Consider the following 13,319-nt stretch of genomic DNA (forward strand, 5'->3'; position numbering starts at 1 on the left):
CAGTATGTTTCCTTTTCACAGAATCATAGAACCACAGAATGGTTTGGGTTGGAAGGGACCTCAAAGATCACCCAGTTCCAACCCCCTGCCATGGGCAGGGACACCCTCCACTACACCAGGTTGCCCAAGGCCCCATCCAACCTGGCCTTGAACACTGCCAGGGATGGGGCAGCCACAGCTTCTCTGGGCAACCTGTTCCAGTGCCTTTTCCTTTGTTTCAGAGAGAGTGTCAGCTCTCTCCCTGAGAGGCTGTGAGCTTCCCCGTGCCTCCGAGCCCTTCTCTTGGCACCGGCTCGGATCTGCAGCTCCGGAGCTCCCTTCCGGCCGATGCACATGCAGCTGAGCTGTCACAAGGCGTTAAAAACTCACATCAAAACACAGCACATCATCTTGGACTACAGCTGAACTAGGAAGGCAGAAGATCCATGAGCTGAACCCAGGGCATTAGCAGGGTACAACTCCGGGACGTGCGGTGCACCGCTGAGCAGCACTGCGCCTCCACGGGGGACAGCTGAACCCGGCGGGGAAACGCGGGGAGCAGAGGGCAGGAACAGTAACAAACACTTCTGAAACAGAAATTCTTCTCAAACGCCAAAATTCCAGATCTGCACTTACCAATTTTTCCCAATAAAACTTATTCAAAAGCTTTACAGTTGACTTGAAAGGGTTTGAATTTAAAAATAGACAAATAAAAAAATGCCCGTGAATTAATATGAGACCACTAATTACTTAGCTGTGAGTTATGTGATAGGGAATAATCTCCACACTAACAGATCTGGAAGGAGATTTAATTTAAAAAAAAAAAGAGAAGAAAAACAAAAACAAACAAAAAAAAAACACCCCAAGCAAAAATGAAAAACAAAGTCAATATTGTTGTCCCTAACAAATTTGGTGGCCTTCCATGACGGGGTTGCAGTGTCGGTGGATAAGAGAAAAGCAAGTGACATCGTCTACCTGGCCTTATCCAAAGCATTTGATACTGTCCCACACGACATCCTTGTCTCCAAATTAGAGAGACATGGATTTGATGGATGGACCACTCGGTGGATAAGGAATTGGCTGGATGGTCGCACTCAAAAGAGTTGTGGTCAACAGTTCAACGTCCAAGTGGAGACCAGTGACGAGTGGTGTTCCTCAGGGATCAGTACTGGGACCAGTGCTATTTAACATCTTTGTTGATGACATGGACAGTGGGATCGAGTGCACCCTCAGCAAGTTGCAGATGACACCAAGCTGTGTGGTGTTGTGGACACGCTGGAGGGAAGGGATGCCATCCAGAGGGACCTGGACAGGCTGGAGAGGTGGGCCTGCGAGAACCTCATGAAGTTCAACAAGGCCAAGTGCAAGGTCCTGCACGTGGGTCGGGGCAATCCCAAGCACAAAAACAGGCTGGGTGGGGAATGGATTGAGAGCAGCCCTGAGGAAACGGACTTGGGAGTGCTGGTGGATGAGAAGCTCAACATGAGCCGGCACCGTGCGCTGGCAGCCCAGAAAGCCAACTGTGTGCTGGGCTGCATCAAAAGGAGCGTGGCCAGCAGGTCGAGGGAGGGGATTCTGCCCCTCTGCTCTGCTCTCATGACAACGACCTGCAGTGCTGCATTCAGCTCCCAACATAAGTAGGACATGGAGCTGTTGGAGCGGGTCCAGAGGAGAACCACGAAGATGATCCAAGGGCTGGAGCACCTCTGCTATGAAGACAGGCTGAGAGAGTTGGGGCTGTTCAGCCTGGAGAAGAGAAGGCTCCGGGGAGACCTTCCAGCAGCCTTCCAGTACTTAAAGGGGGCCTACAGGAAAGCTGGAAAGGGGCTTTAGACAAGGGAGTGCGGTGATAGGACAAGGGGCAATGGCTTTAAACTGGAAGAGGGGAGATTCAGATTGGATATAAGGAAGAAATTTTTCACTCAGAGGGTGGTGAGGCACTGGAACAGGTTGCCCAGAGAAGTTGTGGATGCTCCATCTCTGGAGGTGTTCCAAGGTCTGACTGGATGTGGCTTTGAGCAACCTGGTGTAGTGGAGGGTGTCCCTGCCCATGGCAGGGGGTTGGAACTAGATGATCTTTAAGGTCTCTCCCAACCCAACCAATCCTATGATTGTCCAGCAATTAAATTTATTTCATGATTTCAAAACGACAAAAAAAAAAAAAATTACTATCCTATCTGAGGGAAAGTTCTACTTCAAAGATTACCAAGAAAATGTGAAGAAACCAGTAATCCAACTGCTTAAGTGAAACTCCAAGGAATATAAGGGACCATTTTAATATCCCATTACAGGGCAGAGCTTTCAGTAGTAATCAGTCTTCATAGGCAGCATGAGAAAATACTTATTTACAAATACCGTTCTTTTTTATCATTTTCAACTCTCTTCCCTTCAAAGAAGCTTTTTTCCCCTCACGTAGGATTCTTTGGACCCTCATTTAGAATCAAATCCCTGCTACCTGCAAATGTAAACCAGAGGCACAACACTGACTGGAATAAATTAAATAACACCAAGACTGAAATTTTGGGTTTACAACTAGCTTACACAGATCTCAGACTTCTCTGTCACGAAACCAGATCTATCTCAGAACCAAGATTCCAAGTAAACAAAACTAAAACAAGCAAAGAAAAAAAAAACAAACTAATTTTCAGCCAGAACAGTGAGGTGCAACCTAAAACCACCTTGCATTCAAACCATGATGGGTTACACGATGGAACTGTAAAGCTGCAGTTTCAGATGACTCTGCAGCCAATCTCACCCGAGCAATGCTAACAAGGACTGATTTGCCTCCTCCTACCGAAACTCTGCCCTGCCAGCTTCCTTGGATCGGAGCTGGCACCGGTGCGGCTGTGGGATGAAGCTGGGCAGTGTACTGGTACAGCTGGCATCAGTTCTCCTGGCTCACAACCCATGGCTTAGTTTTCCACGAGTACATCAGTGTCCCAAGGGGCAGCCTGCACTCAGAGATGATTAATGGCACTCCGAGTTGAGTGCCGAGCTTCAGGAATTTAGCAAAAGTCAATTTCCACTTAAGCTGATCTCTTCAGATCTCCCACGCAAGTCTGCTGCCACTAAGTACTTGCCTGAAAGCGTAGTGTTGTCAGCAGTTCAGAGCGAGGCACTTCCAGTGCTCCCACTCAGAGCTCCATCCCTCCCTCTTCCACACGTTGTTCTGCACCATTGGCAAAACCCTGCATTCTCTGAGTTTCCATTTGTCATTTTACAAAAGAGGTGGTTTTAAGAACAAAGGCTTGAAGTCCTTCACACTGAGACAGCACGTATGTTTTTAGAGTATGGCGGGCTGTTCTTCCATCCTGTAGGGCCAGTTAAAACGTTCCTCGCAGTGCTGGGCATTGCTACGACTTTTAATGCCCAGTATCTACTTTCCTGGTCACCCAGTTTTCCCAGCGAGAAGCAAGCCGCGCACTCACCCGCTCCTCCCGCCCTTCGGCGAGGATGACCACGATCCTGCCTCGCCGCTTGCGCCCCGTTCGGCCCATCCTCTGCACAAGGCGAATTGGGCTCTTCTGAGCGTCGAAGCAGACGATGAGATCAACTTCTCCAATGTCCAAGCCTTCCTCCCCGACGCAGGTAGAGACCAGAGTGTTGTACCCACCTTCGCGGAAGCGTCGTACCACCTGAACAAACAATTACACCCAGATTTAACAGCTTAGCCAGAAGGCCCCTGACACACACTGTGCAGTTTTTCTAGGTTCAGACAGAAGTTGAAAAAACAAATTTACATTTAAAACCTCAAAACTTAGTCTTTCTGACTTTGTCACCTACTACATTTTGATCAAATACTACGCGCTAACGTTATCAACATCAACACATCAGCTCTTCAATTCTAAAATAAAGGAAAAAAGCACACCTTATTCTGACTCCAACCATGGCACTCTTCTAAAATTGATCTGCCCAACTTTGCAACTTTTTTTTGTTTGTTTACTTTGCTACATCAAAATTTAAGGACAGATCTTATTTTTTTTATACCTATAAGAAAAAAAAAATCCCCTAAGCAAGTATTTGAATATTTCCCCAGATTTTCAAATATATAAAAGTCAGCATTTTTTCATATAATGTAAATGTATAAAATATTTCTACTTACACATTTTGTTCAGTAAGCACAATTTTGGACACTCTGGAAGCAACTCAACTCCACAGGAATTTACTAATGACACTTTCACGTTCACTGCCATACAATCTATATCAGTGTTCATGCAATTATTTACACAATTAATATTTTTCATCACTATTTCCTAATATGAGGCTCCTATTTTCTTTACCTCAAGTTGTTCCTTTTGTGTGAAGCCTTTTGTGTTCTTTCCTGTGGAGTGCCCAACGAACGTCATTACTCTGACGACCGGATTGAGCCGGGAAAGCATTTCCGCAATTTCTTGCACGCTGTCTCGAAACGATGAGAAGATCATCACTCTGGTACCCACAGCGTCCACAGATGTGCTTTCAGTCGTGACTCGGTCTGTTTAATTTCAAAAAGCCAGAAAAGCATTTGTATGCATGATTTTAAAGTAATTACCAATAAAAAAAGTAAAGACAGGTCATCCCACAAGCTACACATTCACAGCTCTCATCTCACTTAACGGGAATTTTGTCCAAGTATACTGCATTTTGATTTTTTCAAAGAAATTTTCTTTAAAAAAAGTCTCATTTAAAAAAAAATAATCTAAGTAAATAAATAAAAAAAATAACAATAGAGAAAAACAACGATTAGGAGCCTCTCAGCCTATACAGACCAACCTCCCAGAAAATGCGCCGAGATATATCCACCTAAAGAATTCCTCTCTGGAATCAAACCAGTATTCTAATTTTGTAGAATTTACAACTACAGTGAGAACGTCTCACAGCTGAGGCACCATTACTAATGTTACTTTGAAAAGCTCAGGTTTATCCCTGGAAGTGCTCAAGGCCAGGTTGGATGAGGCTTTGGGCAACCTGGTGTAGTGGAGGGTGTCCCTGCCCATGGCAGGGGGGTTGGAACTGGATGATCTCTGAGGTCCCTTCCAACCCAAACCATTCTGTGGTTCTATGATTCTCTGATCTAGAGGACTGTGTTCAGGACACTGCTTTATACTCCTCATGGCCTTGCCGTGCATGTCAGTCACAAGTATAAAGGAGCTCACAGAGATCAGGAGCAAGCAAGGACAGCAAGAAAACACACGTAGCTCAAGATATGACTAGATATGCCACACAGCTTGACAATTATGCTATAAAAGATTATGAATTTCTTCCTGCACAGCTACTGCAGTTGTGTATTTATACTGTAAAGACTCACGGTTCATGCTTACTCACTTCTGAGGTTCATGCACACAGACACAAAACACAACAACAAAACATTTGCTTATTAATTACCTGCTAGTAATATTAAGAGACATGTCTGATCAACACTGCAAGGAAAAAACATATCTGAGGGGATTCATACGACAGCAAAATCCATGCTGTCGAAAGAAGATGGAAGAGTATTAACTATGAAACTTAGTTAAAGTAACTCCAGCCCAGAATACAGAATTTGAAAACAACAGGCAATAGTTGAGGAAGATGATGTTACAGGAGAGAAGACAGAGGCATGGAGGGAGTCAGGGAGAACAGAGAGAAGCGTGGATGGAGTGTGGTGGGGTGGTGGGAGGAGGGAAAAAAAAAGGAAAGTAATTTGATTAAATAAATTTAGATATATTATAAACTAACAAAAACAGAAATGAGGAAACTTGAAGTTGCCTACTAAAAGGCAGCAATCATTTAAAGTGTATTCTAAGAACCAAGCATCTAAGATAGGAAAAAACCACAACAAAGCAGAAGGGCAGGTCAGAAATTATCAGAACTTCATAGACCACAAAGATCCAAATAGACAAAGAAAAAAATAAGTTGCAAAAGAAATTATTGTTACTGATGTCATCAGTCCAAAAGCAACAATTGGATCAAGTAGCTGAAACTTCCTAAAACCAGAGACATCTGAATGATGGAGAATATTTTGCTTCATAATGTCACACTACTGTATGACACACTTTTGTTCTCCTTTTTGGTCAAGATGAAAAGGAAGGAGAGATTGATTAAGTTTATTAAAGCTTTTTAACTTCGAATCAGTGCCTCAGAGTTTGGCATTCTTTACAATAGGCTGGTGTCAGAGCTTTTATCCTTAAGATCCATAAGTACGTTGCATCTAAGTGTGCAGGAGGTAATGGGAGCATTGCACTGAAAGATGGTTTCCATGAAAATCATGAGACAAACACTAGGAATGAGTTTACTATCACTGTTTTGCTAAGCTGGTAGAAAAATTTATATCAAATTAAATCTGATTAACTTACAGAATGTTTTTTTCTTAAAGAAATTTTATGGTACAGGTCTTCTAAAAAGGACTTTTCCACGCAGAAAAACAAACATACAAGACAATAAAGAAGCACTTGAGCAAATTAGGAAATAAATCAGTAAGATCTTTCTTGTTTTCATCCAAATGCTCAGCTGTTCAGATACTTCTTCTTTGAGTAGTTGGTACTTACCAGAACACTCCTTCTTCCAGGATTTGAAGTGTTCTATTACGATTTCCTCTAATTTCTTTAATTTTGGATGACTGTAAATAAATTCCTTTTTATTTTCAAACACTGAAAAGGACATAAAGCAATTAAAGATATAAGGAAACCAGCACCAAGTATGAAGGTTTAGTGAACTTCATTTCCTCCCATTATAATTCTCTGAGTCAGACATACAAATTCCTGACACCAGTTCTAATTGCCTTTACCTAAACACACACATTGGTGAACTACTTACAGAAGCACATTTGTTAAACCCAGTTTTTCAAAAAGTGTTGTTACTTTTGTTACAGTCACACTGTAAAAGATATATAGTCAAACAATAATATTCTAACCTTTCATTTTAAATCAAATTAAAAACTTAAAACATAAAAAACTTGCTTCAAGGTAGCTAAAACCACTGAGAGAAGATTAAAAAAAAAGTCTGGGGAAAACAAGCTGCAATAAAGAACACTAGACTATCACAATTAATAGCTTCTGCATCTACAAACTATGTAGAGGTACCCACTCTTTCATTTAAACAGAAAGTAATTCTGTCCCTAAAGGGAAAAATTGACTTGTTTTACCCTTGTGAACATTTCCATCTGCTGAAGCCAGAGATGTGTCTGCAAACATGTCTCTAAGCTGCTGATAGAGCTTCATGAAGTCCTCATTACGACCAAGTTCATTCTTCGTGCGGGTTAACCCTTTGTAAAAAGTTGAAACACCTTAGTATTTAATAGCCCGAGTGAATATCATTTTTGCTATCCTGAAGATAAGCTTTCTCAGAAGTAGGAAACTCCTTTCAAGAGCTAAAAGATACATGTTAGTTTTAGAAAATGTAATAAACATTGTTTAGCATCAATACATTTTCACGGAAGATGCCATTATAGAATTTAAAGATAAAAACATAAATTTAAACATGAAAAACATAAATATAAACAGAAGCTTGGTCCTGTGAGTAAACTGAAAAGTTTTACATCAATCCTTTAGCACTAGAAAAGTCATCCAATCGAGAAACGATGAGGGTGGTGAGGCACTGGAACATGTTGCCCAGAGAAGCTGTGGATGTCCCATCTCTGAAAGCGTTAAAGGGATGGGGCTTTGAGCAATGTGGTGTAGTGGAGGGTGTCCCTGTCCATGGCAGGGGGGTTGGAACTAGATCTTTAAGGTCCCTTCCAACCCAAACCATTTTAGGATTCTATCAAGTGTTGCCAGTTACTCAAAGACAAGGGAACCTAGACTAGAAGCTAGAATTCCGAAGTTTCTTGAACGATTTTATATCAACATTGAAAAGAATTTTGTTCTACTCAAACTAGAAATCAAACTTACCAGAACCTGTACAGAAGACCTATTTATTAGAACTGTTTTTCATCAGTCACATTTAATAGCAGAGATTTAAAGACTCTGAGAAACTAGGAAATACATGAAATGCTCTCCAGTGCCTAGGTCTAACAGCAGCACTGTACCATGAGAAATGTAAAAACCTGCACGTGCAAAAGTAATAAGTCTTAAAAACGTCAAAAGTATAAAATTAATTAGAAATTATTAGCACATCCATACTATAAAAATATATTCTATAGATGTTCTGTAACATGAAGCAAGCACTGTACACTTCGGTTCAGATGCAGGACAAAGCAGTGCCATTTTAATTAAGCAGTGCTGTAGGCAAAGCAGCTTTTGTACGTTACCACACAGTTACACAGCAAAGTGTAAAGCAAAGTGAAGAAACCTGAGAGCTACACCATGGGGTAATCCGAACAGTTGGAACCTTCCCTTCCCACATCCATTGTTCAGAAGATACTTGCTGTTGGACTGACATTGCCAAATGGAAATCTTCCCCCTCAGAAAAGATGTCAGTACCAAACCAGGCCTTCCAGAATTCTCCAGACTGTGGAGAATTGCAAAACACTCACAATAGCGAGCAAAGAATTAGGAAAATAAACTGAGGCCAGAAGAGAAAAAACTTTCTGTTAGTGAGCGTGGAAGATGTTGCACAGCTGGGGTAGAAATTCTAGTGTGAGGAGTCCAAATCTCTAATCTTCTGGCAAAGATGCTTAAAACTCATGGATACGTGAGTTTTGTTATAGGGGAAGGAATTGCTTTACAAGACTAAACAATTTCTCAGTTTAAATTGTTTAATGGTTATTCTCTGTCTCTCCAAAGGCATTCTTGTTTGTGCTTTATTTTTTTCAGAACTGCTGCCATATAAACCCATTTGCTTTCCCAAATATACTCTACCTTTAACATTGTGCTGACATGTTTCCCATAGGAATGAAGGGGAACAAAATACCAATTACGTTTGCAACCCAACTGTTATGTAAGTTTTGTGCAAAACTAGCCACACAGTCGAGGTAAATGAAATGAGAGAGAGTGGAGAGAAAAAGAAGGATGTTTCTGAAGATGTTTCACCTTTTGATCCATCCATAATTCCACAAAGGTAGATAAATAATGACCGTACTCCCATTTGCAGCAGCAGCTCATAACCATGATATAAACTGATACAAAGTGCAAAATCTCCTTCAATTACGCCTTGATGCATTCCCTGTGAAAACAAAACAGACTCATTAAATGAGGACGTCGATAAGCAGCAGGAATCACACCACAATTCTTCCGACAAAAATAAGATTGACTTCTGAGAAACAGGGCCAAAGCACGAGCTAACGCACAGCATTTGTCTGTCTATCAAATCCTTCAGGAAACAGGTTACACAACCCTTTATGATCACTGAAGGCAATCTTTTTCCACCTTCAAAATACCTGTATTATCTTCCAGGATTAGCTCGTTACTTTCCACGCTCAAAATCTGACAGCTGAACCATCCATTGGCATCTTCTGCCCAGAGAAGTTGTGGCTGCCCCATCCCTGGCAGTGTTCAAGGCCAGGTTGGATGAGGCTTTGGGCAACCTGGTGTAGTGGAGGGTGTCCCTGCCCATGGCAGGGGGGTTGGAACTGGATGGTCTTTGAGGTCCCTTCCAACCCAAACCATTCTATGATTCTATGATTTGCCAAAACAAGAGATTTCTGGCTTGTCCACCCAGGCTACAAAATTTGTCAGGAAAATCGTCTTGCCTCCTGTGAAGTGTATATCCCAATGTCCTTTTTAAGGTACGCAGTCTTTTTTTTCAGGTAATATTTTTTTTTAAGTTTGCAAAATTTGAACACCCCATGGTAATTTACATAAAAAAATGAGGCAGTAATGTAGTTCTGAGGGGAAAGTGTAAACTTGGCAGTTTCACAAAACAATTTCTGTTTAGAAATGGAGTTCTTCATCTTTTCCTTAATTTTTTTGTATTAGCATCAAAAAATGCGGAATGAGTAGGCATATTTTATTTCAGGGCTAAAAATAGAATGTTACAAAGGAAAACTAACCTAAAATGTACCAGGAAACTTGGTACACTATGGAGTATTACTATTTATTCACTACTTTCATAAGGTGAAATAAAGACATTTACCATATTTTGTGAAGAAGGGTTTTTTCTATACTGATCTCTTGCTAGAATTATCTGGTACTTTGTAAGGCTGGGAATATCTCGCCTTGCTAAAACTCCCACTCTAATCAGGCGTCCAGCAAACATTTCTAGCACCTGCAGACAAAACACAGAAGAATACGAAAGATGTGAAGGTATGTGTATTTAGCCGTTTGAGATAGTTTTATTTTTAAAGAGCTTACACTACAGAACACAAGCAGCTCATTTATTTGATTTGAAACGTGGAATTTTTCAAAAAAACAGTATTGATTTCTGAATAATTTGTTACTGTACCAGCTGACAACCTCGTGCTCTGCCTCCCCGCAAGGTTCTCCATTGTCAGGACGTTTCTAGGCTAATTTACAAATTTTTTTCTTAGAGCAGTAGAACTATTACAGCTTGGTTCCCTAAGGATTTGTGCCCTCCATCCTATAGACGATATTATTATTAATTAATACATATATATATAAGTATGGTCATAATATATACAAAGAAGTGATGCACAGTGTAATTACACTTGTCCTGTCCCGGCAAACGATCCCAAAACAAATAAGTCCTGACGTCGCAATGGCGGACGAGTAAGAGGCCCAAAAAGAGAGCAAGAGAGAGAGAGAGAGAACTCTGAAAGTCCAAGAAAACCTTCAGAAGAGAATTCCCAACTTCCCAGTCAACCCTCACCTATATACTGGACGTAACGCTGCATGATATGGAATACTCCATTGGCCAATTCAGCCCTCAATCCTAAGTCTAAGTTCAAATCATAAGAGGAGTTGTGGCCCCTCTGTCCTGGCCGTGTACCCCCCAGCCCGTTGTGCTCCCGCACCCTGGCAAAAACATGGGAAGCTGGAAAGTCCTTGATGTCTCAGCACCAACTATGAACACCAGTGCGCTGTCAACATTCTTCTCGTAGCAAATCCCAGGCCAGATCCAAAGCACAGCGCTCTGCTGACTCCTCTGCTAAAAAGAAAAACTAACTCTGTCCCAGTGGGACTCAGCCACTTCCCTGAGCAGCCTATGCCAATGCTTGACAACCCTTTCAGGGAAGAAATTTTTCCTAATATCCAATCTAAACCTTCCTGGCACAACTTGAGGCCTTTTCCTCTCGTCCTATCATGTCTTACTTGGTAAAAGAGACCAACCCTCACCTCGCTACAACCTCCTTCCAGGCTGTTGTAGACAGCAATAAGGTCTCCCCTCAGCCTCCTTCTCTCCAGGCTGAACAGCCCCAGTTCCCTCAGCTGCTCCTCATAAGACCTGTGCTCCAGACCCTTCACCAGCTCCGCTGCCCTTCTCTGGACACGCTCCAGCACCTCGAGGTCTCTCTTCTAGTGAGGGGCCCAAAACTGAACATGATATTTGAGGTGCAGCCTCACCAGTACAGGGGGACGATCACTGCCCTACACCTGCTGGCCACACTCTTTCTGATACAAGCCAGGATGCTCTTGGCCTTCTTGGCCACCTGCTGGCTCATACTCAGCCGCATGTTGACCAACACCCTCAGGTCCTTTTCCACCAGGCAGCTTTCCAGCCACTCTTCCCCAAGGCTGTAGCGTTGCAGGTCCCTCTCGTACTGGTAACTTGAATGATGTTTCAGTCTCAGGAAAACTTGTTGCCATCTTTGAGAAGTCTAAATCACTGCAGGCAGAGGACTAGCAAACAGGTTAGGAAGTTCTGTGTGGAAGGGATGGGAGTCAGGAGACATGAGCAGGGAGGAATGAGCACCCAGCAGATGGGCCTGGCACAGCAGCGTGCCCCACTTCCTTCGGAAGCCATGCCAAAAGACAATTTGTTTTTATACATCACATGTACCTGCTTTCCACATCGGTGAAACAAGGGAACTGATCTGCACTAATTCATCTTAATCCTGTTTTTCCTCTTTGTTTCTCAGCCTTAGGTAGACAGGATTTTTTTCCTAGACTTAGTTTTGCATGAGCGCTAACTCTGTAATAATTGGAGTAATCAGATTTGCTCTACAAAAACTACTTACAATCTGTTGGCCCACTTGGATAGGAGCACCAAAAACATTTTAGTGCACAATAACAACCTTCTCCAAAGGCAGTCTTGCCTGAGCTGGACAGCAGACATTTCCCCGATGGCTGCTTACATACACAGAGTGTTTCCCAAGTTTTCTAGGCATTTTAAGGCTGGTTCAGCTGAGCTGTGCAGGCTATAGCATACCAAATGCCTAACCTCTTTCAGCCCACTGAAAATCAAGTCCAACTGAACCAATAAAAACAGATTTAACTTTCAGGCCTCAAACAACACTGATCTAAGTATGTCTTCGGCTTGTGGAGACAAAAATGCCCTAACAAGAAAAGAAAATCAACTGTAAAAGTTCATACACTAAGTCACACCACTTCGCTTGTCCTTTCACACACTGAGTGTATGCTGGGTTTTTAAAGCCTGTGAGGATGACAAATATTATTAGCAACCAGATTCTACTTTTACTCTGTGAACATAGTGGCAGCTTAATTTAACTACTTCTGTCTGCTTGTTTTGATTATTTTTACAGTTTGGTATTCCTTTAGCTTCTTATTCTGTGTACAGTGCCTATGTGGCATTAAGCGGCAAATCCTGAGAAAAGGGGTGGGAATAACTGGCGTGACAGCAGCACTAATCCCCCAAAGAATCAAAAACGCAAAGAGAACTTCGGAAGGGTGAAGGAAAACTTGTGAAAGCACCAGCCAAACTGGGGAGACTGTGCTGGGGAATTTCCACACTGCCCACTCCGTGCCTGCAGGTCTCTCAAGAACAGCTAGCAGGAGCCAGCAGGCTAAGCAGATTACAACGGATAAAGGCTGCTGAGAAATCACAGAAATGAAGCCTAAATTCCGAATGCTTTGGTGCATCTTCGATTGCTCCTCCTCCCTACTCCAGGCCTTCAGACTGGGATACCATATCCGAGGCAGCGTGCTGGTTTTGCTCAGAGGTACCCAGCTTGGCTCATCTGCTCCCGGTGGAGGGGTAACGGTTGATGCCCACCGGAGCAGCTGGGCAGGCCTCTCCGACAACAATGGCAGGATGGTGCTGAGGAGCACTGCCCGCTGCTCCAATGGCAGGACGGTGCTGAGGAGCACTGCCCGCTGCTCCGACGGCAGGACGGTGCTGAGGAGCACTGCCCGCTGCTCCTGGGGAGCTGGTGTCACACCAGCTGGGTGGACCGAGGAAGGCTCGTCTGTGGCCAAAGAGCCCTGAGGCACCTCCAAGCCCTGTCTTCAGGTCTACCCGGCTCCCCAGGAAATGGGAGCACAGTCGAGACTCCATCTCGAAGCATTCCTTCTAATTAAGACTCATGGATTAATTAGATCGAATAAACCACTAACACCAAGCAAACACCAAATGGAAACTACAATATT

The 13,319-nt window shown here is 42.9% G+C and overlaps 1 protein-coding gene across 1 annotated transcript in view; it reads right to left on the reverse strand.

The window, feature by feature from the left end:
* FANCM (FA complementation group M) overlaps positions 1-13,319 on the reverse strand; it is an 80,124-nt gene that overhangs the window by 41,607 nt on the left and 25,198 nt on the right. The window contains exons 5-10 of the mRNA XM_086613510.1: positions 9,949-10,080; positions 8,907-9,039; positions 7,073-7,201; positions 6,486-6,587; positions 4,260-4,453; positions 3,408-3,614 (exon numbers count right to left, since the gene is read on the reverse strand). Of these exons, the coding sequence (XP_086469636.1) occupies positions 3,408-3,614; positions 4,260-4,453; positions 6,486-6,587; positions 7,073-7,201; positions 8,907-9,039; positions 9,949-10,080 (897 nt within the window). The remainder of the gene's footprint in view (positions 1-3,407; positions 3,615-4,259; positions 4,454-6,485; positions 6,588-7,072; positions 7,202-8,906; positions 9,040-9,948; positions 10,081-13,319) is intronic.

Source organism: Tauraco erythrolophus, chromosome 6 (genome assembly GCF_009769465.1).
Source record: "Tauraco erythrolophus isolate bTauEry1 chromosome 6, bTauEry1.pri, whole genome shotgun sequence".
Classification (NCBI taxonomy): domain Eukaryota; kingdom Metazoa; phylum Chordata; class Aves; order Musophagiformes; family Musophagidae; genus Tauraco; species Tauraco erythrolophus.